A 26,371-nucleotide genomic window follows, 5' to 3' on the forward strand; every position below is an offset into this window, starting at 1 on the left:
AGGCACCGAAAAAAAGAAAATCTTTCAAGCTCAAATCGACGCCGATTTCTTTTAAAATCGGCGCTGATTTAGAAATTGGCTCCCAAAATCAGCTACGTGTCAGTTCCCAGCCCTTAAGAGTTGATTTTATCCAGTATGATTGTTCAAGTTTGCCTTCCCCTTCACTGCTTTGTGTTTTAGTCTTTACCAATAAATTTAGTCGTATTTAACTATTTTAAATTAAAATTTACTCCATGCGTTGTATTTAGTAGACTATTTATGTCCAAGCTGGCGGAACAGCATGTGTCTTGTTTAAAAAAAAAAAAAAATATTAGTGTTATTAAAATAGATTTATTACTGCATGTTGAAACAAATATTATATTTACCTGAAATGGTCAAAATGAGTCTCTTTCGGTCTTTAAGGTATAGAAAATAAAACTTATTGGCTGCTGCTGTAAGCATTGAAAGGTCCAAAGTTTAAAACCTCTTAATATATTTTTTTTAATACGAATGTTCTCGGGTGTTGAGACACGGTACAAATAAGCTAAACTGCAACAAAGTAGCTTTTTGCAAAGCAGCTTTTGCAACAAAACTGCAAAATCTAGAACAATCAAGAATTGTTCATTTTCAAGGCGGTAGCGGAAATAGCAAATTTGTATGAATTTGAATTGCTGAGACAACACTTTTGTATTCTACACTAAATTAGAACTTCTGAAATTTCACCGTTCGTGCTTGCAGGTCGGTTCCAAAAGAAAAAAAAAACTTTATTGCCCGGTTTTCTTATTTATTTTAATTAAGAAAATATTAATTCATTAAAAAAGCAATTTAGTGATAGAAAGGGGTTACAAAGCGTTATTATCACCTATTCATAGCATAGTTTGCACTAGCTTAAGTTTCTCGAAATCCAAACATTGAATTTGGATTTTTTTTTGTTTTTGTTTCGACCAATAAGTATGGAATCCTCGATATGTTTTGTGTAATGGAACGCAAATATTCTCGATCTGTTTTTTTTTACCCTTTCTCTTTTTGTTTCTTTTTATCTTTTGCTCTGCAACTAGAAATGGAAGTGATTTCCAATCCAAAGGAGTCTCCTGTGGTCTGTTAGAATCGAGGTGCCGAAATCTTATAGCGAAGAACTAGAAGTAGTTTTTGGACATTCGCCCAATCGTTTGTTAATTTCTGAAATAGTCCAAAAGTAAGTTTCGTTTCCATTACAAGTTCAACACTTTTTGTTTGGTATTGAAAGCCATTTTTACTCTCACCATAATAGACATAATTAATTTTTGTGTGTTAGACTAGGAAAAGTCTGGTTGTTTTAAACTGTAAAAGATATGTTTTAGTCTAGGTCAGCCTAATTACAATTTATAGTAACTATGTAGAGTAGGATCTATCCAAAAGGAGACTTTTTAAAACAAAAGAGATGCATTTTTAGGTTTCTAATTTTATACTCCTTTCTAGGATTTAAGTCTTGTTTGTGACAATTCACCCCCCCCCCCAAGGACATAATTTAGGCTCTGGATTCATTTCTTGTAGTTTTTCTCACCTGGCTCAACTAATTTCTGTGATAGACAAAAGCCCTCATGTAGAATTTTGCCAGAATATTGAATAGCCAAGAGAAAAGACTAATTTTAAAGCCTAGCCTATTACTTTCTTGCTAGGGTAAGACACCCAGTAGTCGGACACTTTAATCACTTTGAAAACTTTTGACATTTAAACTACTCTAATTACTGTGTTATACCACCTAGAAACTTACTTTTTGTATCAAAAAATTTCTGAAGAATTTCTGAACAAGTAGGTTACTAATTCAAATAGTTTCACTTGTACAGCACCTTCTATTTTTGAATTTACTAACAAGTGACAATTCTGCCTGAACTCGGACATACAAACGGTTCATTGTAAATAGTGATTAAAATAGTGCAAAGGATTATGTCCAAGAATAGGCAGGTGGCCGACTACTGGGTGTCTTACCCTATACAATTTCTACTTTAGCTACTTTTGGCTTTTCTTCTACTTTAGCTACTTTTGGCTATCTTGGAAAGGTAGCCTATTAGGTTAGGAATATAAAAGTTTTAGAGATGGGTCTGCAGGCTTAAGTATGTAATGGGAAGGTATTTTGAAGTACCTTCCTCCACACCTTTCCCCTCTAGAAGGTCCTGAAATTTGCCTACATTACAGGTCTATGCCTATTGAACTTCTGACAAAACAACATTTTACCTTAATTTTCAGTTATCAGTTTCTTTTTATCTGGCTTCAGTTCTGCAATTCCTGTTATTTGAGCAGAATTTAAGCCATATCAATGTTTTTTTTTTTCAAAATCCAGGAAATTATTTGCATAAGGTGGTTTAGCCTCTACAGATTTTTATACTAGGTCCTATCACAATCCATTTTGAGAATATTTTTATGTTTGTATTAGCTGATTTGTGACAGTTTCAATTATTAATAGATATGTTTCAGTTGGTTTGGGATGCTACTGTATGTTTTAGTTATTATGTTTTCAATGTTTTCAGTTACTGTATGTTTGTTATGTCATTGATATTGTTATAATTGTTTAGTGCAACAAGCTTGTTAAGCTTACCATATTTGGTATTAATAAATAAATAAATATCTTTAAAATCTTATAAATTGGAATTGAGCAAAGTTGTGAAGCTGAAAACAATTTTTTCATAGTTCATTTAAGCAGAGGATCTATTTTGCAAGGTTTCACTTTTATAACACATATTTTTATAGGTCATGAAAGGTGAGGACCCTCTAGAGGGAGAAAGAGTAGAGGTAGGTACTTCAAAATACCTTCCTGGGACATACTTTAGCCTGTAGACTCATCCCTGAAAATTTCATTTTCCTAGCCAAACCCCTTTCCAAGATAGCCAAAAGTAGCTAAAGTAGAATTTTACCAAGGGTAAAATTCTATTTTAGCTACTTTTTGCTATCTGGGAAAGGGTAAGGTTAGGAAAATAAAACTTTCAGTAATGAATCCAGGGCCAAAAACTTACTCTGGGAAGATATTGCCAAGCTTCCATGTTAACCCTCTTCTGATTTCTAAGTCGTGGAAATTTGCCTACTTGACAGGGTTATAACTATTAAATTTTGACCAAACAACATTTTACCATAATTTCCAGGTATCAGTTTCTTTTTCTCTGGTTTTAGTTCTGAAAATACGATTCCTGTTATTTGAGTAGAGTTTTAAGCTATATCAATGGCTTTTTTCAAAATTTAGGAAATGTATTTGTGGATCTTTGGAGCCTCATAAATTTGGGTTGAGTTACTTCAAAATACCGTCGAGGACATACATTAGTCTGTAGACCTATCCCTGAAAGTTTCAGTTTCCTAACCTAACCCCTTTCCAAGATAGCAAAAAGTAGCTAAATTAGAATTTTACTTTGAGAACTAATTAACAAAAAAGGAAAAGCATACAATAGGGTAAAATTCTGTTCTAGCTACTTTTGGCTATCTTGGAAAGGGGTTTGGTTAGGAAAATTGAAATTTTCAGGGATGAGTCTACAGGCTAAAGTATGTCCCAGGAAGGTATTTTGAAGCAAAGCTGTCAGGTAGGCAAATTTCTACGACTTAGAAATCAGAAGAGGGTTAACATGGAAGCTTGGCAACATCTTCCCAGAGTATTTTTGGCCCTGGATTCATTACTGAAAGTTTTATTTTCCTAACCTTACCCTTTCCCAGATAGCAAAAAGTAGCTAAAATAGAATTTTACCCTTCTCACTCAACTAAGCATTATAATATTAAAAGAGAAGTAGCATACTATTAAATTTCCTATTCAACATTATTTCCAATTATAATGGCTACTACTGTGACAATAGTATCCCCCTCCTCCTTAACATGGCCAGATATAGCTCTAAAAACTTGGCTTATTTTTTTTCCATCAATAGCCTATTACTATATGAAATAATGCCAGTTTAAAAAAAGAAATCAGCAAAGTTTCATAAGCTTATTTAGCCTGCAGCTATATTAGGCCCAGAGCAATTCCTAGGGTTGGTTGAGGACTCTGGGATGTTCTAGTGTAGAGGCCACTCCGTCTGCTTTTAGTCCCTGTCCACACCATGCTTGAATGACTTTGGGGTTTATGACTGGATGGTTTGATTGCTTAAGGAGTTCCAAAGTGGAGCAACACAGTTGGAAAAGAAGTGGTAGGATTCTCTACAGTTGGTAGTTTGTTGGGTAATTTTCTGGGAGTTTTCCAAGGTTCTCTTCATGGGTGTAGGGTGGGGGAGCAGCTGCCCCCCCCCCCCTTGACCTTCAAATTTAAATTAGATATGGCTGAAAAAGCAGTTGGTTTGTAAAAAGGAGTTTATAAAACTCCATCACACTATCGACTGCCCCCCCCCCCCTAGACAATATGCTGCCTAATGCTGCCTACGCCCAAGGTTCTCTTGGTTAGGGTTGATGGGAAGAAGGCTTGAGCTAAAGTTGACTCGCAGATGTTTAAAAACTGTGATGACATCATCCATTTTCCATCAGTAAAAAAGGCTTGGAATTTTGAAAACTTTCAATTTTTTCTACTGGAAACTTTCAAGAAGTTTGTCTTCCTTGAAGCAAGGGGAGGCAAGTGCCATATCAAACTCCCCTGCTGGCTGTACCATATAGGTGTACAGCTTTATTATAACACAAAATACCATTTGATTTGCCATTCAGAAAACTTTCCAAAGGAAAAATAGTTGAGTTTTGTGTGTAGACTAGAACTATAATCTGGGCATTAGGGAGAGGGGGGGGGTTATATTGTAAAAGTTACATTATTATATTTTGAAAGTGATGAATAAAAAATTGAATAGTTTATTTTCAATTAGAAAATTAATTGAAGATCCAATAAAATGCCAAAACATCTTTCTAATAAGAACAACAACCTTATCAACTTCAGATTAAATTGAACAGAATTGGCAGCATAATAAGCAGATCTTTTAAGGAACGTTATTGAAGGTTCTCAGGACTGGCTGCTTTATTCACATCAACCTTAATAGTTTTTCTACAAACATTATCAGAGGCAAAGGAGACAGGTAGCATCTGGGAGGATACTTCAACAGGGGGGTTTGGGGGGGGGGGGGTGTCTGCTGATATGTTAATAAAGTTTGTAATAAATTTTCATCCATAGAATTTGCAATCCCATTTTTATTACTGATAGTACAACCATCTTATCTTAGGTCTGGAAGGGGTGGTCTTTGACACATACTGCTGAAATTTTGGCCAAAATTTCTCAGGGTTTGGTGTAGTCTGTAGAATCCAAGGCAATAGCTTCATCATAATCATGAATAAGCTTTTGGGTCATTTTGTGCAACTTATTTCCAAATTTTTCAAATTTATCATAGTGATTGTCACACATGCATGTTACATATTTATTTTAAGCCTTATTTTCCTTCTTTCTTGCCCTCTTCACATTATTTGGAATGTTAGGGAGGATTTTTCTAACCAATTGGTCATAGTGTGTCTTTTTTCAAGACAAAGTAATATTGATTTTAAGAAATTTTAGTTAGTTTATATGTTACTCCCCATACATGATAATGGTATTCTAAAAAATTCATTTTTGTCCTCCAAGAAAAGAACTGCCACCAAAGTTACTCCCTATTAAATTAAGCAAGAATGAAATCTTAAGTATTAAATCCTAACAGAAAGGCATGGTTAAAGTGAGGTGAAATTAATCCAAATAATATATTACAGCTTTTAATTTACATAATTTGCATGACTGAAGAAGTTATTCTTAAAAGCAGACTAAATTATCATAAATTAAGTATTGTTACCTTAAATTGTGGCTTGGAGCAATCTAAGGATTCATCCTTGTAGAGCTCCAGAATGATGACTTGAGTTGTTTTTAAAGCTCTTTAGTGACCAGGTGCAGGTGGATGATCAATAGCAATCCCAATTGAGTTTACACTCTCTGGAGGACCACTGAGCATCCAGCCTTTGTTTGAAAACATCAAGAGATTCAGCAGTAACTGTTTCTTCAGATAGTTCGTTCCAACTGTTGACAATTTGTAATGAAAAGAATTGAGTACAGACGCTAGATATGGTAGACAGCTTGGCAAGTTTCAGGTGATGACATCTCGTTTTTGGATTGGAACCAACAGTGGGGAATAATGCTGGGAGAGTATTAGCCCTCATTAACTTATAGGTTAAAATGGCATACCCTCTATTTCTCCTGTAAACAAGTGTAGAGAGATTCAGTTTAGATATTTTTGCAGAGTAGAACAGCTGCTGCATGCCCAATATCACTTTGGTGGCGTGTCTCTGCACATCTTCAAGAACTTTCTGTTCTTTTTAAAATACGGGGAGGCAAGAGACGTTCCAACTTCAAGCTTAGGATGCACAAGTCCCTTGTATAGAAGACTGATAACGTCAGGGGAATCAGTGGAAAGAGCATGCTTAATCAGTCCCATAGTTGAACTAGCATCCGCAGCAGACCTCATAGCATGAGTGCTGAATTTTAGTTCATTGTCAATATTGACACCAAGATCTTGCTCATTATTTACAGAGAAGAATGGGTGGCCTAAGAAAAAAAAGTGACAAGGATTCAATTTGCCAAAGTGAATGATATGGCACTTGGCAACATTGAATTCAAGAAGCCAAGGCTTAGACTATTGATCCAGCAGTCCAAGATTATTTCATAGAAGGGCATGATCTTTACATGACAAAGCTGGTCCAAGAAGCTTCAGGTCATCAGCATGGAGAATCGATTTACTGCTGATAATGGAAGAAGCATTGTTGATGAATATATTAAATTGTGTAGAACCCAAAATACTTCCCTGAGGAACTCCACTCAAAATATGCATAGAGGGAGAAAGAATATGGTTACCAGAGTCATCAAATAACTGAACTCATTGGGTCTGTAGGTACAGAAAATCAAGGATACAGAGCAGAGATTTCTCTTCAAGCTTGACTGCATGTAATTTAATTGCAAGTCAATTGTGACAAACTTTGTCAAAAGCTTTAGAAAAGTCAAGCAGAATCATGTCAGCAGGCAGCCCCATATCAAGCAACTTAATGATGTGGTCATATGATTCAAGGAGATTGGTATCAATAGATCTTCCTGAATAAAAGCCATTCTGTGGGCTGTGAAAAAAATTATTTGCTTCAAGATGTTTAACAACTGCAGAATTGATTATTTTTTCAAGAACCTTAACAACTGCTGATGTCATGCTGATAGGTTGGTAGTTTTCAGCAAGGTCCTTTCTACCTTTCTCAAATTCTGGAATGATATGTGCAGTTTTCCAATCCAGAGGTTGTCTGGAACCATTCAATGATATCTTGAGCAGCAGGGAAAGAGGTTGACACAAAACTGTATGACATATATGAAGGATATGCTGGTGAATGCCTTCTGGACCAGCAAATTTATTCAGTTTGAGGGATATAAGCTCCTGTAGAACTATCGTATCAGTAATCAGAATTGGTTCCATTTTATGTAATATATCATATAAAGAAGGTGTGGGACAAACACTACTGGAATTGGAGGAAAAAACAGATGAGAATTGTTGGTTGATCCCTTCAACTTTCAGCTCAGGATCAGCAACTGATTGACTATTGTACAGGCTATTTGGGACTGTGCATCTGCTGCTACATTTTTGAGTGGCATAATGCCAGAAAGATTAAAGGTTATCCTTAACATCCTCAGCCAATTTTTCTTCAAACCTTTACCCTTAACCTCCTGTTCTCAATGTATGAACATTGTGCTCTCTGAAAATATGACACTCTTGGCAATGTGTTTTCTGTTATTCATACATCTGGAAAATCAATAATTTGATAATAGTCTTGAAAATGTTGAATTGAAACCAAACTTGATGGAAAATAGGATATATGCTCCTAATTATGCTTTTAGTAGACCTGCAATTGGTATGCAACTCATGGGGGGAAGGGGGTTCCAAATCTATTTTGTTGAGCCTGCTCAATAGACTAACTGTAAGAATTCAACTGCAACAGTTACGGTTTTCTGTGTCCATTGTCAATCCAAACTTTATTCAGGAAAGACCATATTCTTGCCATCAATATTGGAAAAGCTTGATGGATAGTTGGGTGTGATTCCATTAGAGAAACATGTGATTTTTGTTCATTTTGCGCTGCACAAAAGTATTTTGGCCCTTGCTGGTCCAAAATTCTATCAAGAAAAAATTCTGACATGGCAAATCTTTTTATACATGCTGAAAACCTTGTATAAATTTTTCAGTTCTTCTCCCTTGTTATCTTGCTACATGGAAATACTGAATTCCATGTAACAAATTTCAGTTTGGCTGCTTGGCTCTATGTTTTTAAACTCAACTCAAACCCTCATAATGCTTTTGGTGCAGGTACTGCTTTTTCTTATAAGAGCTATGGACAAATTATGTGTTCACTAGTCCCTTATGCTTTTCATTTTGGATTCTTGGTTTTGACTCTTTTGGATGTGTTATGGAGTTGTCATTTTGTTTTAATGGTCTGAAAGACCATTAGCTGAATAGAAGTCAAGCATATGCAAACAGGTGGCAAATGACCCCCTCCTTTTGCAAGATTGTTTGAAAAGACCAATCTAAAAAAAGGTGTCTTACTATGTTCTATAAATATGGCCTACTGTTCTTGTGTTTTTTTACCCTCCCCATCCACCCTCTTATCTAGTGTTGTAAAATTACCGTAAAGCAGCGTTCACAAGCGTGTCTAGCTAGAATCCCATGTCTAGACACGTGTCTAGCCAGAATTCAATGTCTAGGCAACAACCATTCACAAATAAAATTTGGTGCTTAGCTAGACATGCTAGACAAGGCACAAGACAATGCTAGACACATCAGAATGTGTCAAGTTCCACTATTTTCATAATTTTTTTTTCACCATTGTAAACTGAAATTTAATTTTTGTTTTCTAATTAAATGTTTTTTTCATTTTAGACCAATATGCAACACTAGACATAATAGTTAAACACACATAAGCAATTAATTTGCTTATCTTATCCATTACCTTGCGCCAGTAAAAATAGGGATTAGAATTTTGAAAGTTTTGCTTGCCCAAACTCTCTTGATTGGCTAGAAATGACTATTTGAAACTAAATTTGTAGTTTTAGCAAAGCACCAAATTTTACTCGTGAACGGTCATTGCCTAGACATGGGATTCTAGCTAGACAGGTGTCTAGACATGGATTTCTAGCTAGACGTTTGTGAACGCTGCTTAAAATAAAAACTCGGGAAGTAAAATTGGTAAAATAAGGTAAACTACAGTGCTACCTAGGAAATACAGGGTAAAATTGGGGTTTTAGAGTTGCCCTTTAGCTACAAGACCAGTTGAGCATTTCTTTATAAGCATTACATGCAGCTTTTAATGAAATTTTTTTATGATTCTGATTTTTCCTAGGCTTAAAAAAGGTGACGCCCCTTCATCTAGAGTTCCAGCAACTTAATGCCTCAGCAATTGCCAGTGTCTGATTTCAGACATCCATTATGTAAAAAAGGGAATAAAAAATTAAATAAATAAATCAAATTTATTATTATTTGGGATTAAAATCATATTAGTCTTTTTTTCCTACATTTAAACATAAGAAATGTTACCCTACCCTAACAACCTTGCGTGTTTAAAAAGCCATATTCAGCCACATTCCTCATATCATATACATATTATTTTTCTTTTACTTGTAAAAGTACCAAACAGGCTACAATTAAAAAAGAGGTTTGTTACACTTTGATGACACTTTGATTAACTTAGCACTGGATCACAAGAGCGGAAGATTCAGTTACTTTCAAAGTCATAAGACTGTCTTTAACAGGATTTGATTGCAAATCTAGCTCATCTCCTTCAGATTTAGATTCTGATTCAGGTAACCTTGCCTCTTCCGAACCCCCTCCCACCCCTAAACGAAAGTCCAGGGTACAGCCCTGGGGATTAAATATCAATTACTAACTCCACCCTCCTATCGGCTCTCTTTTAGAGCCAATTCTGTGTATATCTGATTATTATTTGAAAACAACTGCTGAAACACAAGGGCTGTTAAACTAGAATATGAATTTATTTTAGACACTGTAGTCAGTAACAACTCATTTGGTAGCAATTTGTCGAAAATCAGGATAAATCTTAGAAATGGGCACTGGAAATTTTGATTTCCAATTGACTGAGCCCCCTCCAAAGCCTATTCAACGACCCCTTCTACATGAAGTGCCTCTAGGAAAGAATAAATGAACAAATATTTATACATTGAACCTTTATGGGTCTTTACCTTTACCATAGGTAGTGCAATACAATTGCCCCTGACTTAAACAGGAGAGTAGATATTTCAATTTCCCTTCTAATGTAAACCCTGGAATTTCCCAAGGGTAAAATAGGGGAAATTTTCCATGGGGTCATTTTACGGGGAGGGGGGGGGGTAAACGCCGACTCTTGGGGAAAAGACGTCATGAATACAAGAACTCTCTGAGATATGAAATTTAAAATAAAAATGAGGATATTGGTTCTGCATTGGCCCTCCACATTGTTGAAAATCCATATCATGTAGTTTTTTTTTGATAAGGCAACTTTAATATTTGAAGTAAATGGCTTCCTGCATTATTTTAGGAGGCAATTGAAATAAAAAAAAAAGTATGCACAAACAGAGGCCTTACTTTAAATAGAGATACTCGAGATATTCCTTAAAAGCCCAATTTGTAATAACTTAAAATTAAAGGATTTAAATAAAAATTTTCTTCAGTTTTAACTTAGAATCATCTGTCCACATTTTTAATGAAAATTTGGTTAGCAGATAAGCTAAGTAACCGCCAAGTACAGAGTTCTTGTCGAATCAAATCGTTGAGTTGTATTTCGTTTATTCTGGCTTGGTTTTTTGGTTTGTTTGATTCAGTCTTTCTTCTGCTCAGTTCAATTTAATTCAAAAGATTAGTTTTCCTTCTTCTTTTTTTTTAGCACTGAAGACGGCTGGAGAGAAGTCCATGACGAAAAATATCTGCCTCTGTCAATTCTGCTTCTTTTTTTGTCTGCTGGCTGGCAATACCCTCATTTTTCTCAGCCATTCAATTTTATTATTTTCTTTCTTGTTTATCATATGTCAATCCTGCTTTAGTTCTTTTTATCTATAACGCTTCACAGAACAACATTAATTTTGATTCATCTAATATTTCACCATTTTAAAATTATAATTACCTGTACCATAATATACTTTATCGTTCTGATAACAAAAGACTTAAGTCAGACAGATCGCTTTTAAACCAAGGAGCACAGCTATACACAAAACAAAATCATATTCAATCTTTTTTCTGACAGTCTATTCGTGCATTTGTGCTCTGAAAATTGCAAAGCCTCGCAAAATATGTCTGTAAAGTATGTAAGATACCGGTAAAATACGTAATTTACGTAAAATACATAAATTACGTAAAATAGGTAAAATACCAATTTTACGGGGGTCCGTAAAATTACGGTAAAATACGTAAAATACCCAATTTTGCTTTGACCAATTTTACCAGTTGCAACACTACTCTTATCACAAAAGCTGGTACAAGGAAAGTAATTTTAAACTTACATCCTAAGGGGCAGCAGTGTCAATGGGGGCTAGGGCAAGGGGCAAGTGCCCCTCCCCCTAAAATTACTTTGTCCTCCCCCTTATATTTTGATAAATACCTTTTTTGGGTATTTTCATGTAAAAACGCTTTTATGGTATCTTCATTTGAAAAAAAAAAAAAAAAAACATGACAAATTTTCCACCCATTACATTCACCTCCCTAAATTCCATAATTTACACCAATGCCAAGGCGTTTTACCCAGTGTGTCCAAAAAAAGTCCTCTTACACCCCACCCTCCTAACGGTTGGGATCTTGTGCCTTTGCATCATCTGTTATAATTTAACATGTTTTTGTTGGATTTTTTTCTCTCTTTTTTCAATTAATTAAAAAAAAAAAAATCCACAAAAGATGTATTTCAAAGAGAAGTACGGATCTACTTTAAACCAAAGACGAACAGAAATAAAGTCAAATGATGATTCAAGCTTAAAATTTTGTGGGAAGTGTGAATACGTGTCTCAGTTTGGTCATTTAGACTCCCAGCCACAATCCATTCTGTGCAAGAGAAGGAGGATCTTGGTCATCCCAAAATCTATATTATTAGGACATCTACCAGAAAAGATGGCTTGGTCTCAACCAGACTTTGTTGGAAATAAGAACTAGCGTCTTAGTTTTGTATTTTCTGGAGTTGGCTGTAGTGCAATCTACAGGGGGAATAAAAGGGAAGGGATCTAAATTCTTGTTATCAGGGCATCTGGCAGAAAAGGTATATTGGATCTTAAGCAAATTCGATTCGAAGTAAGATTAAGTGTTCTAATTTCGTCTTTTGTTGTATGTACCCACTCTGACTTTTATTGGGGCAGGGAATCCCTAAATTCTCCTCACTTCAAGATCTGCCAGAACTGTTTGTCGAATCACATCCGAACTAGGCGAGGAGTAAGCATCTGAGTTGCTTTTTTGTGAGCTCATACCTGACCCCACTTGTGAGGGGAACCTGGATACCTGAATTGTTTTCATTAGGATATTTACCAGAGTTAGTTTCCGGATCTGCACACACCTTAGTTGAAATTAAGGGCTAATGTAGTAGCCATGTTTTTAGGGGATTGGGATCTGATCCAACTTTTGTAGGGGAGGCACACTAGAAATTTTTTCATGGGAATATCTAGGAGATGGGTTTTCTGATCTAACTGAACTTTGACAGAAGTAATCAAAGGGCTGTAATGTTTCCTTTAAGAGGTCTGTCCCCATATTGACCTACCTGAAGGAGGAAGGTCTCCAGGTTATTGCTATAAGCGCATTTGCCAGAAGAGGGCATCAGATCCCACCATCCAAACATAGTGAGAACTATGAGCTAAGCTTGTAGTCATGCCTTTTTGTTGCATGCTACTGACCCTACGTCAGTGAAGGGGGGGGGGCGTAAAAATATAATAACAACCCAACAACTAGATGAGCGAATGAGATTCATATAATAAAATCTGGTCAACCTCTATGGTTGACCAATCAGGTGTCGATTCAGTTGACCAAATCAGGTGTCGGTCCTCAATCAGACATCTACAAGAAACAGGGTAAATTCTTTTCATCTCTACTCATTAGACTTGAAAGTATCCAGATCTGAGTGATCACAATTAAATTGGGGGGGGGGAGGTAAAAACATAATAACAACCCAACAACTAGATGAGCGAATGAGATTTATACGAGTATAATAAAATCTGGTCAACCTCTATGTTTGTGATATCTGGTGTCTGTCCTCAATCAGACATCTACAAGAAACAGGTTACATTCGTTTCATCTCCATTCATTAGACTTGGAAGTATCGAGATCTGAGTAATCACAATTAAAGTTATTGGAACTGGAAGCTGAAAGTTTAGTTGCACTTTTCAAGAGTTGTGAGTCCGATTCTGTGGAAATTATCACTTGTGTAACTTCATAACTGTGACCCATGGATTTCATTTGCTTCTATACATTGTGGGGCCTTGGAACTGGAGTTTGAGTCTTTGCTGATTTTGGAAAGAAGGATTTCTTGTATTCAAGTTTGTTTCTTTAAAAAACAAACAGAAAACTCTAACAAATAAAAAAAACGAGTTATGTTAACCTGAAAACTACACATTAGGTCTGCTTTGCAGATATATGCCACAGAGGAAGCTTAAAAATTTCCTGCCTAGGCCTTGCGCATGTCTTACCTATCTTTCAGCTTTCAGTTATAGTAAAATTTGAATATACACTGTCAACTACGTGTCAGCTACTATATCCTTTGTACGTAGCTGGGGTCAAATAATCTTATTAGTAATTCCGTAGGTGGTTTCACCATAAATGCTCAGCACTTGACTGCCTGAATATCCAGCAATACCCTGAATACTTGCATTATATTATATTTTATTAATATTTGTATTATTATTTTCAAAATAAAAATTGCTGCATATATATATGTATATATATATATATATATATATATATATATATATATATATATATATATATATATATATATATATATATATATATATATATATATATATATATATATATATATATATATATATATATATATATATATATATATATATATATATATATATATATATATATATCATTATTCTCAAGGTAAAATTCTTGCATCTATATATTTGCATATGAAAGGACTATTTAATGTAAGAAAAAAAAATCCTAAATTCATCTACTAACTACAATTAATATTTGCATCTAGTGCTTGCAGAAATGTTGCTGATAGGTGTTTGATAATCATTGTAAATCAAAGAAGCGCTTGAATATGAAAAGTCTGATGATGAAGTAAGTTTGATTCTAGTATATTTTTTAATTTGTAATCTGTGTTAATAGTTACTTCACTTTTTACAGTAATGGCGACTCCCAACGAATTCTTATCAGTGGAAACAAAGGACAATGAGCATGAGCCAGCGTCCAAACGGAAACGTAAACAAGCACCTAGTGCGTCCGTCGAATCGTCTATAGAGCCATTTCCTAGCTCTGTTCTAGAGCCGCCCATGGAGTCTGATGAAAGTGAAGTGACTAGTGGCATAGATAGCAAACGAAAGCGTAAACTTTGGGAGCAGTGGTCTGCAGACGAGATTCGGTGCTTTTTTAGGGCAGTTTATGAATATGGAAAAGATTTTATTGCCATCATGAAATTTTTTCAGCTAAGAAAAAAGAAAAAAACTAAAGAACAAATAAAAGATTTTTATTATAGAACATTTCATAAGTTAGAAAAGTTTGTTCAATTTCCAAAGAATACTCCCAAAATAGCTGCTGAGCTTTATTGTATAGTCAATTTTAGTCAACTTTGGAAAAAGCTGGGTATCAGTAGAATGTACCGACACCTTGTCACAACCTTTAATGAACTTGTACACAAAGGCGTTGCCAAGACTAAAGTAAAGGGAAAGTATTATAAATTTTTCACACCTAATTGTAAGGCTTTAAGAAAATTAAATGAAAGTGAAATAATGTCTGGCGCGCAAGCTACACCTGAAAAAATTTGGATTGAATTTTATCCAAGTCAAAACAGTTCAAGTTGGAAAGTACAAAGCGCAGCTCATAATCCATTATTGAAACTATATGTACCTATTGAAAAATCCTTGAAATCAGTATTTAAGTTCCTTAGAAAAAGATGGTCCTCCCCCAAGATCAGACTGAAAGAGAGTCTCCTTGGCCAGGTAGAACACTACAATGACTACACTGATACTCTGAAACTTGTGCCACTTAAAGGCTCTATCATTAAAATTCCAGCCATCAAAGAAGTTGATGTTGTTAAACAAGGCAATATCAGCTTTGATCATTACCAAAAAAGACACAATCTAAGAACAGAGGTCGAGTCAAACGCTGAAGACAATGTTTTTAGTCCTAAAAGTGATGAAGTGCTGATTAGCGAAACGCACGTTGAAGTTCCACTGCAATCTGACCCTTTAAATCAAAGCTTTTGGGAGCAAGATAATTTGTTTGATCAGGCTTTTGCTGACCCTGAATATTTGGAACATGGCAACATTGAGCTTGATAGCCAAGACGAGGAAAGCCCAGAAAAAATTGAAAACCTTTTTGATGGTCTGTCTGAAGAAGAAACAGTGAAAAGGATACAAACTGGGTGGAATGAAAATGACTGCGGTGATATTTCGATTGGGCATCTGTATTCCTATTTTGGCGCAGGGCAAAATTTAAAGTTAAATTACCATTTTGAAAACTCGATAGTAGGTTCTAGAGAAAGCTTAAATAGCGTTTTGGAAGCTCTGCTTTCTGTTGGAAGAAGCTTTGCAGGTAAAAAAGCAAAGACGCCATCGAATCAAAAAATATTTCAGTGTCAGTGTGGTCATGTTTGTCCTTTAGCAAGCACTCCTGGAGTGACCCCAAAACTGGAACCATTAAAAGCCCAAACACTTTCTCCAAATTCTAAAAGTTCGCCAGTTCCTAGTCTTAGTGCTGATGAAAACGTTTTCAAGCATCCTGTTGTACCTTTTCGAAAAAGAGCCTTCAAGACACTAAGTGAAAGTGCAGATGAATCTCAGCAGATGACCAACTTGCAGAATAGGACTAAAAAGGTTCGACCTCGAAAGTTGTCAAAAAATAGAAATCCTCAGTTACCCGATACAGCTATGTCTGTTTCATCTGTACTGCCTGTTCCCACCTCTATTCAAATCACAATTGGAGAACAGCCAAGTCATCAGTCGGCTATTAAAGAGTCCACGGATACTGATGCTTCGCCATTTGTCAATTTTGGTCGTGATGTGCTAAACCAGTTAGAACCATTAAGCAACATCGAAATGCAACAATCAGGCCAAGAACCCTTTAAGTTGCTGGATTGTGAATTGTCTAATATTAGTATCTCTGATCTGTTAACTACGCCAGTAAAAGTGTCCCCTGAAGATATGCTTTTAAGCCCTCCTTTGTTCTCCCCAGAGGCCCTTAATACAAACAAGCATGAACCAGGTGTCTCTCAGTGTACTAATCTTGCCAAAAATGCTTGGGGGAGCTCAGAGGATAGCTTTAGTTCCTTTAGTAAAGTTCTAGGTTCAAGTACAGATATCAATAATGACACTAGCAAGACCCTCTCTGAGGATACTATCAACAGGCTGTTGAATCAGCTTAATTCTGTGGATACAGGTCAGCCTCATGTTAGTGTAGATTTGGTTGATATGAATGAAGTCCTTGCTCAGCTGAAAACCCCTGTAAAGTCTAGTGCTGAAAAAATAGTTGCCGAAGATACTTTTAGTAGCGTTTTGAGTATGTTACAGTCTCCACAGAAAAATGAGAAACAACAAATAACTATGAATATTGGTGACCTAAATGAACTCCTCATGTATTTGAAAACCCCGGTTAAAAAGTCTGATATGCAAGCAGTAGATAATAGCTGCGGTTTTAGTGAAATTACTAGATACATTGATAATGTTGAAGTTCAACCGTTTTCAGGGGGGCCATTGCCCTTTGTTGATAGGGTTGAAACTGGTCTGATTCCCTCAGACATGAGTGGCCAACCTCAAGCCGAAAGTATTGCAAGTAACGTTGAGCATCAAGCAAGACTTCTGGAGATAAATACTCCTGTTAAGTATCAATAGAAAGGCCAGTTGTGCCATTTCATGAAAGTTTAGGGGGGGGGAGGAGGAAATTTCTTATTTTTTTTCAAATTTAGGGTGAAAGTACAAAGAGATATTTTTCAATAAAAATATCCCAAAGAGATATTTTCTAAAATTTAGGGGAGGGCACAGACCTCCTCCCTGCTCCCTCAGTTCATTGAAAAAGGTCAAGTGTTATTTTGTATTATAAGGAGGAGGAGATGCTTTACTCAGGATTGGAAAAGAGTTTAGTTCCTAGCCAAATTTATTCAAATGTTAAGTTATTTCTTTTTATGCTAGTAAATAAACTTCGAACAATTTGATGTAAGAAATTGCCCCCCCCTCTCATTTTGATTGTCATTTTTTGTGGTTTTATGCTAGTAGACATTGTTGTCAGAAAATGTTTTTCAACAGAGAATTGTATAGTTTCTTCCTCATTTGGATTTAATAGAAGTTTCGCATATTTTAAGTTACAATATACTTGAGTCCCTAAAATATATAGCTTAGAAAAAAATTCAACTGACTGACAAATTATATGTAAAATCGTTTGTTTCATATAAATGAACTTCTGATCATCATAAACAACATTAAGGTCATTGCATACAATTCTCAGACGCTGGAACACCTTTTCTGTTCATCATGAGAAAGATTAGTACTAAGTTTTGAAATAATGGTAAGCTCTCAAACTCAACTCAAAACTTACAACCTGTAAAAACATGCTTGGTTAACCGACGAACTGTTTACACTATAATTATGGAATATTTGCTATCGGTGTGGCATCTGTAATATAGTGGGGTGGTAAATCATAAAAAAATATTTTACGTAAATATAAAAACAAAACAGATAAAATATCAGTTTGAAAAAAAGTCAGGGGGGGGGGCTACTGAGCATGACCCCCCCTCCAAGATTTTCGTTCGACCATAAAAACGCAAAAGGGTACAGGTGCGTTATATGGTCACTTTTATATATTTTACAAGGAAACCAGTCTCGAAAACCCCGACAGACGGGTTAATTGCAAGAGACCGCTATAGAGAAATGCAATGCAAAGCGTGATTTTCATTGCGTTTACTATATTTAAACTGTTGTTTTTTGGGGTTTTGGGGGAGGGGGAAGGTACCTAGGTTAGGTTACATATTTAATACATGTTATGCTTTACCCCCCATACCCCCCCCCTGACCCCAATGTGCAAATATATAGCCCAAATATGTTTATAAACTATTATATATTCATCTTATTTTATTTTATTTCATTAATATTGACCAAACTTGACTTTTTAGAAGTGACCATATAATGCACCAGCACCCGTAAAAGAAATGCATAAAAACACATTTTTGATGCTTCCTTAAAAAGATTTTTACCCCCCCCCCCCCCGAACAAGAATCCTTGATACTTCCAGTATCAGTTTTTTTTCTTATAACATTATCCAATAAAAAAAATAAGGGGGTATAGCTGTAAACCCCACAAGGGTAATCCAACTCATACATGCTGTGTAAAATACATCTGCCTCTGTGGCACGTCTTATTAGGGTTTCAACTATCCTATTGTCATAAACTTAGCGCTGTTTTTTCTAGACTAAAGGTTGTTTTACTAGTGCGTCAGGAAAAGCCACAAGGGGAGAGTTTTAAACTAAAATTGCCAATTAAGGTTATATACAACAACCATGATAGGCTAATGAGGATCGAAAGCAAAAACAAAGTTGCCACTTAGGTACTAGACGCTCGAGTTTTAATATTTAATTTTTGACTGTGATAGTTTTACCGTTTGATCGGTTTTAATCGCATCAGTGATGTTTTTAAGTTTCAGTTTATCTTATATTTTTCTGTAGTGAGTTTTTGTGTCAGCAGTAAACGTTTTTTCGAGATCAATGAAGGTCGTATTAAGACTCTGGAATATTTTATAACTAGCAGTAGATCCTGTCAGACATTAAATAAAAACACTAATTTTTCAACTTAAAGTAAGGAGCAACATTAAAACTTAAACGAACAGAGATTATTTCGTGTATGAGGGGGGCTGCCCCTTCCTCAACCCTCGCTCTTTACGCTAAAGTCTTGAAGCTCTTTATAAGTAAGCCTCTTTGAAATTCAACGGCCCTTGTGTTTCAGGAGTCGTTCTTAAAGAATTCGGACAAAAAGTCCAATTTTAGTGTAAAAGGCAAGGGATGAGGAAGAGACAGCACCCCCTCATATACGGAATAATTCCTGGTAGTTTTAAGTTTTAATGTTGCTCCGTACTTTCCATTGATAAAAACTTGTTGTTTTTGAATTTAATCTCTGACCGTTTTTCAAATCAACCAGGGGCTGTGGTGATCATGTTATCCTCAAAGGAATGTTTGCTGGACCTTTCAACAATTCCTAATCAAATGGCTGTCTAAAAAATTTGATCGGATGTCTTTGAGAAAAAAAGGGCGTGGGAGGGGGTTAGTTGCTCTCCAATATTTTTGGTCACTTAAAAAGGGCACTAGAACTTTAAATTTCTGTTCGAACGAGCACTCTCTCGATCTTCTATGTTCATTGTTTCGATACGGTCACCCCTGGAAAAAAAAGACAGAAAAAAGAAAAAAAAAACGCCCAGACGTTATCTTTCTTTTGGCCAAAAGCACATACTTCCACATTTTTGTAGATAGGAGCTTGAAACCTCTACAGTAGGGTTCTCTGATATGCTGAATCTGATGTTATAACTTTCATGAAGATCGGTTGACTTTTTGGGAGTGTTCACCCCCCTTTTGAAAATAAGGCACTATTAATGTACTAATTGCTATCAAATTTTCTTTTTTAGAATTTCGGTTGCTATTGGGCTGAATGGCTCCTTACTTACAGTTCGTTATAACAATCTATTGTACAAGTCATAAAAATATGATAAAAACCACTGGGTAAGATGGCTTCAGGTTTGACTGTTTCAAGAGCTGAGATTTTTGAACATTAGATATTTATAGGTAGACATTTAATATTGAGTTACTCAGGGATTAGTTGAAACGACAGAAAGTTAGAAGGCTTGCTAAGCTCTATCGCTGTCCTTCTCAATACTGGGGCGGATCCAGGATTTTTTTAAGGGGGGGGGGAAATAGGTTGATCCGATAACAAAAATTAAGGAAGGGGGGCGTAAAATAGGTTGATCCAATAAACTTGCGTTAGGAGCAAGTTTAATTAACGCAAACTTGAGTTAATTAAGTCAATTACACTACTTTAGACTACGCTAGGTGGGGGGGGGTTGGGAGTCCCCCTCGCCCCCTGAATCCGCCACTGTGTCAAGATTACTCTTATCTGATTTTAATTTATCCTCCATTTGATCTCTCTCTCTCTCTCTCTCTCTCTCTCTCTCTCTCTCTCTCTCTCTCTCTCTCTCTCACTCTCTCTCTCTCTCTCTCTCTCTCTCTCTCTCTCTCTCTCTCTCTCTCTCTCTCTTTGCGTTTTCGCTGGGTGTTTTTGGTTTCAAATCCATTTTGTATATTTGTTTGAGATACAGTATGTAGTTTAATATTTCATTTCAAATCCTCACCTAATTCAGAAGACTTAAGACACTCTTTGGAAAGCTAATTCAGCTTTGTATATGGAATTGATAAAAATAGTTAAACGGTAACAAAACATAAATTACATGTAAATTGCATAATTATCCATAACAGAAGACAAAACGTATCAAACAGTTCGTGGTAACGAACTGTAAGTAAGGAGCGACCCGGTAAAACTGAACGTGCCTGAGAAAATTTGGCTGATTTTAGAAAAAAGGGGGAAAGACCCTCTAAAAGTTATAAAACCTTAATGAAAATCACACCATCATATTCAGCGTATCAGAGAACCCTACTGTAGAGGTTTCAAGCACCTATCTACAAAAATGTGGAATTATGCATTTTTTGCCAGAAGAAAGATCACGGATTCGTGTTTATTTGTTTGTTTGTTTTTTTTGGGTTTTTTTCCAGGGGTGATCGTATCGCCCCATTGATCCTAGAATATCATGGGAGGGCTCATTGGAACGGAAATTAACAGTTCACGTGCCCTTTTTAAGTGACCAAAAAAATGGTGGGCAACTAGGCCTCCTCCCACGCTCATTTTTTCCCAAATTCACCCGATCAAAATTTTGAGATAGCTATTTTGTTAACCATGGTCGAAAATATGATAACTATGTCTTTTAGGATGACTTAATCCCCCGAAGTCCCCGGGGGGAGGGCTGAAAGTTATGAACTTTACTCAATGTTAACATATAGTATTGGTTATTGGGAAGTATACAGACGTTTTCAGGGGGGATTTTTTCTGGTAGGTGGGGGGGTGGGTGGGTCGGGGGTTATATGGGAGGATCTTTCCATGAAGGAAGTTTTCATGGGGTAAGGGACATTGCTATAAAGGGGGTGCCGGATTTCCCAGCATTATTAAAGAAAAAGATCAGAAATTAAATATTAAAAAACAAGTTTTTCAACTGAAAGTAAGGAGCAACATCAAAACTTAAAACGAACAAAATTGTTATGTATATGATTGGGTTCACTCCCTAGTCAATACCTCGCTCTTTAAGCCAAAGATTTTTTAGTAGTTTTAAATGAGTTATATATTTTAATTCACGGCCTTATTGATTAAGGGGTCATTTCAAAATAATTGGAACAAAACTCGAACTTTAGCTTGAAGAGCAAGGTATTGATTAGGGGGCGAACCCCTAATATACGTATTAAAAATCTATGAATATAGAAGTTCGTTACGTTAGTTAATTCGTAAGTTACGTATATTTATTACTAATAAAAACGTTCGTAAATAAAATTAAACAAGTTTCGAGAAAGCCATTTAACCAAATAAAGGTAAAATTAATATGCAAATTTTGTTTTAATCATTCATGTAAGGTGAGCCAAAATCAAAACCTGCATTAATTCAAAAATGTTCAAAAAATAAATAAAAAAACTAGCTTTTTTAACTGAAAGTAAGGAACGACGTTAAAACTTAAAACGAACAGACATTACTCCTTATATTAAAGGGGCTGTCCCCTACTCAACGTCTTGCTCTTTACGCTAAAGTTTGACTTTCTCACAACTCTATTTTTTTAAACGGTAAAAAACTTTAGCGTAAAGAGCGAAAAATATTACTTTAGCGTAAGTAAAATATTTGACTTTCAACATGATTTAAACAAAAGTCACTTTTTTGTTTACATGACCCAGTTTTTTATATTGGCTTTCATATAGTTTGTTTAATTTACTATTCAATTTATTTTTTTATTTTGTTTTTATGAGCCGACCATAAAGAACTATAAAATCATTGCTTATCTGCTCTTATTGCTAATTAAGCAGTTTCACACCTAGGAATAAGTGATCCTTAGGTTCTTTGAGAAAAAAAAATGTTTATACTAAATCAGTTTTTTTTAAGCCGCCTCTCTTTTACCATGTTGATGTTTTGATTCTATTGTAAATATGTTACAATATTGACCGCATTAGCAAAAATGAGGTCAGTAGACAGGCAAAACTAATCGCTAGTAGGGGAATTCTTGCCCAATCTAATTCATGAATTGTCTTTCATTTGTTCTGTCATTGTCTTGTTTTTTGTTTTTTTTTTCATTTTGTCTTCTTTTTGTTGGGTTTCACTTCAAAAGATTCTTTTTTTTGTCTGTGTTTGAACGCTGAGGACGGCATCTGTTTTAATCAGATGTCACTTGGGCATTGCTAAGAGCTAGATGTTACTTACTAACAGCTCTTACATTTAGCTAATTTTGTTTTTGGTTAAAAGGAGATTTCATATATTTTTATCAGGTTAGTTTGGGTCAATTCCGATCATTTAGAGAAAGGAGGTCAATCCTTCATGACTGAAACCTTATATCCTGTATAAACTATTCTCCGCAGTATCTGATGTTCTTCAAGGTGTTATGTGGGGCTTCTGAATACACCGTGTTTTCATTAGAAAGTACCCCTACAAGCAACCTGACAAAAAACAATATAGGATGACCTATCAAAGATAGGCTATTTTTTTGACGAAATTCATGGTTTCGGGCCATAAAAACTTAGGGTCTGATAAGCGACTAGACATGAATTTACGTAGAGTTGGCCGTAATCATAAGGCCGTAGAGGTTTTACGGCCGTACGGTTGGTTTTCTCCCTAGAGTTGTGTCTATTGAAATTCCCTGTAAAGGAATCAACAGAGCGGCTCTAGTAGGCTGTATTGAATAAAGAAAGATCAACTACTGTTACAATTATGTTGTTCAAGATTTGACAAAAGTTAGCTAAGACCCCTCTATTAGGTTTTTACCAAAACTACTTTCGAGTTTTTTCTTCTTTTTGGTTCAAGCTTACATTTTTTTTCTCGCCCAAAATTACGTTTCTGAGAATTGTTAGCAAAAAATTTTGTTAGCAAATAATTTTGTTACCGTGAGCTAAACAAAATTGTTACCAAACGTGCTAGTTAAAAATTGCTAGGAAAAAAGCCTTAAAAACTGCTAGAGGTAAAAATTGCTCAGTAATACTATAAAGTTGGAATAAAAACCGTACTAGAAAGCTAGTTGCTCATAATCATGAGTTAATCAGGATAGATAGTACTACACAAAGGACAAAGTGAGAGGAAATGTAAAGGGAATTCCATCCCTTCCAAGTTTGTCTGAAGGCCCCCTTCACAAAGATGTGGGATTTGTTACGTAAAATTGCGTTTATTTATTCTCGACCCCCTCCCCTGAAAAATATCTGATTCTCCCTCCAAGGTTTTTTATTCTATCACCCTTATAGAATTTTGTACTCTGGAAATGCGTCATAGATGTAGGAAAATGCGATTGCTAGAGAAATCTTACCACATTTTGGAACAAAAAGCCCTAAATACTTGAATAAAAGCTGTAATAGTAGAGGAGGGGGTACCAGCGCGACGCTTCACCCCTGCTGCCACCTACAACTTTTTTTAACACCATATATGAGCACGAGAACCACGTGGTTTATGGTTTTTGTCAATGAGAATGAAAAAACAGGAATTTTCTCACTTGAAAAACCAGGAATTTTGTCTGTTTTATGGTTTTTGTCAGTGAGAATGAAAAAAACAGGAACTTTCTCACTTTCATGGATGTCAACAGCAATTTATGTATGTTTCATGGTTTCTGTCAGTGAGAATGGAAAAACAGTATTTTTTCTCACTTTGCTGTCAGTCATTAATCAAATTGTTTCCGGGCAAAGTTTAGTAATGTCTGACAGGTACTGCTCCAGGAATAGATCCAAGTCATTAATGTCTTTGCCTCGGAAACAACTCTTTTGGTCGAACTCCAAAGGATATTAATAACCAAACGCCATGAAAACAATTAGGCAAGAAACATCTTAGCGATGAATTGTTTTAGCGCGCGAAAAAGTTTCCTATTAATTTGAAATGCGTTACCGCAGAGATGCCAATAACAAAGGAACACGCTGAATTTGCGTTTAGGGATTATTTGGGCGAAACCGTTTTAGACAGGTTATGGAACTATCTCGGCGAAACAGATAGAGACATTTTAAAAGAAGATTTTGAAGAGATTTTAGAAGAGAATTTAATGGTGAAACTCTGTGGTCGTTATAATACACATGTTTCATTTGAACAGTGTTGTGAGGTCCTCTAAACCAACTCCGAAGGGTTCCAATCCTCCTACCCCAACCCCGACGGAAGCCCCCGGTCCTCAAAGGCCCCCCCCAGCTCCCACAGGCCCGCCACCGGTCCCCCACTGTCCCCCAGGCCCCCAACTGCCCCCCCGGACACTCAAAGGCCCCCCAAGCTCCCAAAGGGCCACCGGCGCCCCAAACCCAACCCCAAAGGGTTCCAATCCTCCTACCCCAACCCCGAAGGAAGCCCCCGGTCCTCAAAGGCCCCCCAAGCTCCCAAAGGCCCTCCACCGGTCCCCAAATGTCCCCCAGGCCCCCAACTGCCCCCCCGGACACTCAAAGGCCCCCCAAGCTCCCAAAGGGCCACCGGCGCCCCAAAGGCCCACCCAGACACCCAAATGCCATCCCCGGGCCCCCCAAAGGCCCATCGAGCTCCCAAAGGACCAACGGGGTCCCAAAGGCCCTCCACCCGTCCCCAAATGCCCCCCCGGGCCCCCAAGGCCCTCTCCCCACCCCCACGGCCCCCCCCCACCCCCCCATGCCCCCCCCGGCCCCCCAAAGCCCATCCCCCGGCCCCCAAAGGTCCCCCCGAGCTCCCAAAGGACCACCGACCCTCAAGGGACCCACAGACCCTCAAAGGCTCTCCCCGAGCACCCGTCTTTCGTTGATGTGTGTTGTCTGAAACCTATGATTTGGGATGTGTAGTTTGCTACTTCAGGCTTTTCTGAGCTAAGGTTTCCTAGTATTTCCTAGGTGAATGTTGTCTGAAACCAATAGTTTGGGATGAGTAGTTTGCTATTTCAGGCTTTTATGAGCTAGGTTTCTTAGCCTTTCGTTGGTGTGTGTTGAGTGAAACTTATGATTTGGGATATGTAGTTTGCTATTTTTGACTTTTCTGAGATGAATTTCTTAGTCTTTCATAGGTGTGTGGTGTCTGAAACCTATGATTTGGGATGTGTAGTTTGCTATTCTCGACTTTTCTGAGCTGGATTTCTTAGCCTTTCATAGGTATGCGTTGTCAGAAAATTATGATTTGGGATGTATAGTTTGCTATTTCAGGCTTTTCTGAGCTAAGGTTTTTTAGTATTTCGTAGGTGAATGTTGTCTGAAACCAATAGTTTGGGATGAATAGTTTGCTATTTTTGGCTTTTCTGAGCTAGGTTTCTTAGTCTTTCGTTGGTGTGTGTTGACTGAAACCGATGATTTGGAATATGTAGTTTGCTATTATTGACTTTTCTGAGCTGGATTTCTTAGTCTTTCATAGGTGTGTGTTGTATGAAACCTATGATTTGGGATGGTTGGATTGCTACTTTTGACTTTTCTGAGCTGGATTTCTTAGCCTTTCATAGGTGTTTGTTGTCTGAAACCTATAGTTTGGGATGACTAGTTTGCTATTTTTGACTTTTCTGAGCTAGGTTTCTTAGCCGTTCATAGGTGAGTGTTGTCTGAAACCTATGATTTGGGATATGTAATTTGCTATTTCCGACTTTTCATAACCGGATTTCTTAGTCTTTCGTAGGTGTGTGGTGTCTGAAACCTATGATTTGGGATGTGTGGGTTGCTATTTTTTTGACTTTTCTGAGCTGGATTTCTTAGCCATTCGTAGGTGTGTGTTGACTGAAACCTATGATTTGGGATGGTTAATTTGCTATTTTTGACTTTTCTGAGCTAGATTTCTTAGCCTATCATATGTGTGTCCTTTCAGAAAATTATGATTTGGGAGGTGTAGTTTGCTTTTTGGACTTTTTAATATATATGTTTATTATACAATCGTATATGGTTTTTTTCTTAAAAAAATATTTATTGATTATTATTTTTATATATAATACTTTTATTATATATTGTTACTAATAATTAATAATTTTATTTCTTTATTAAACATAGTATATTTGATATGT

General features: G+C 36.4%; 2 protein-coding genes across 2 annotated transcripts in view; both read left to right on the forward strand.

Moving 5' to 3' along the window:
* The first annotated feature begins 1,126 nt into the window (after window positions 1-1,126).
* crm (cramped chromatin regulator) lies at window positions 1,127-18,936 on the forward strand. Its single transcript, XM_089103837.1, has 2 exons — window positions 1,127-1,174; window positions 14,268-18,936. Exon 2 carries the CDS (start codon window positions 14,270-14,272, stop codon window positions 16,967-16,969), a length of 2,700 nt encoding a protein of 899 aa, XP_088959963.1. The 5' UTR covers window positions 1,127-1,174; window positions 14,268-14,269; the 3' UTR covers window positions 16,970-18,936.
* mTerf3 (mitochondrial transcription termination factor 3) overlaps window positions 14,167-26,371 on the forward strand; it is an 87,143-nt gene continuing 74,938 nt past the window's right edge. The window contains exon 1 of the mRNA XM_089103839.1: window positions 14,167-14,201. Within this exon, the coding sequence (XP_088959965.1) occupies window positions 14,182-14,201 (20 nt within the window). The 5' untranslated portion in view covers window positions 14,167-14,181. The remainder of the gene's footprint in view (window positions 14,202-26,371) is intronic.

The sequence above is a fragment of the Artemia sp. Qi Xiang Cuo genome, chromosome 18, assembly GCF_049724085.1.
Source record: "Artemia sp. Qi Xiang Cuo chromosome 18, ASM4972408v1, whole genome shotgun sequence".
In the NCBI taxonomy this organism is placed as follows: domain Eukaryota; kingdom Metazoa; phylum Arthropoda; class Branchiopoda; order Anostraca; family Artemiidae; genus Artemia; species Artemia sp. Qi Xiang Cuo.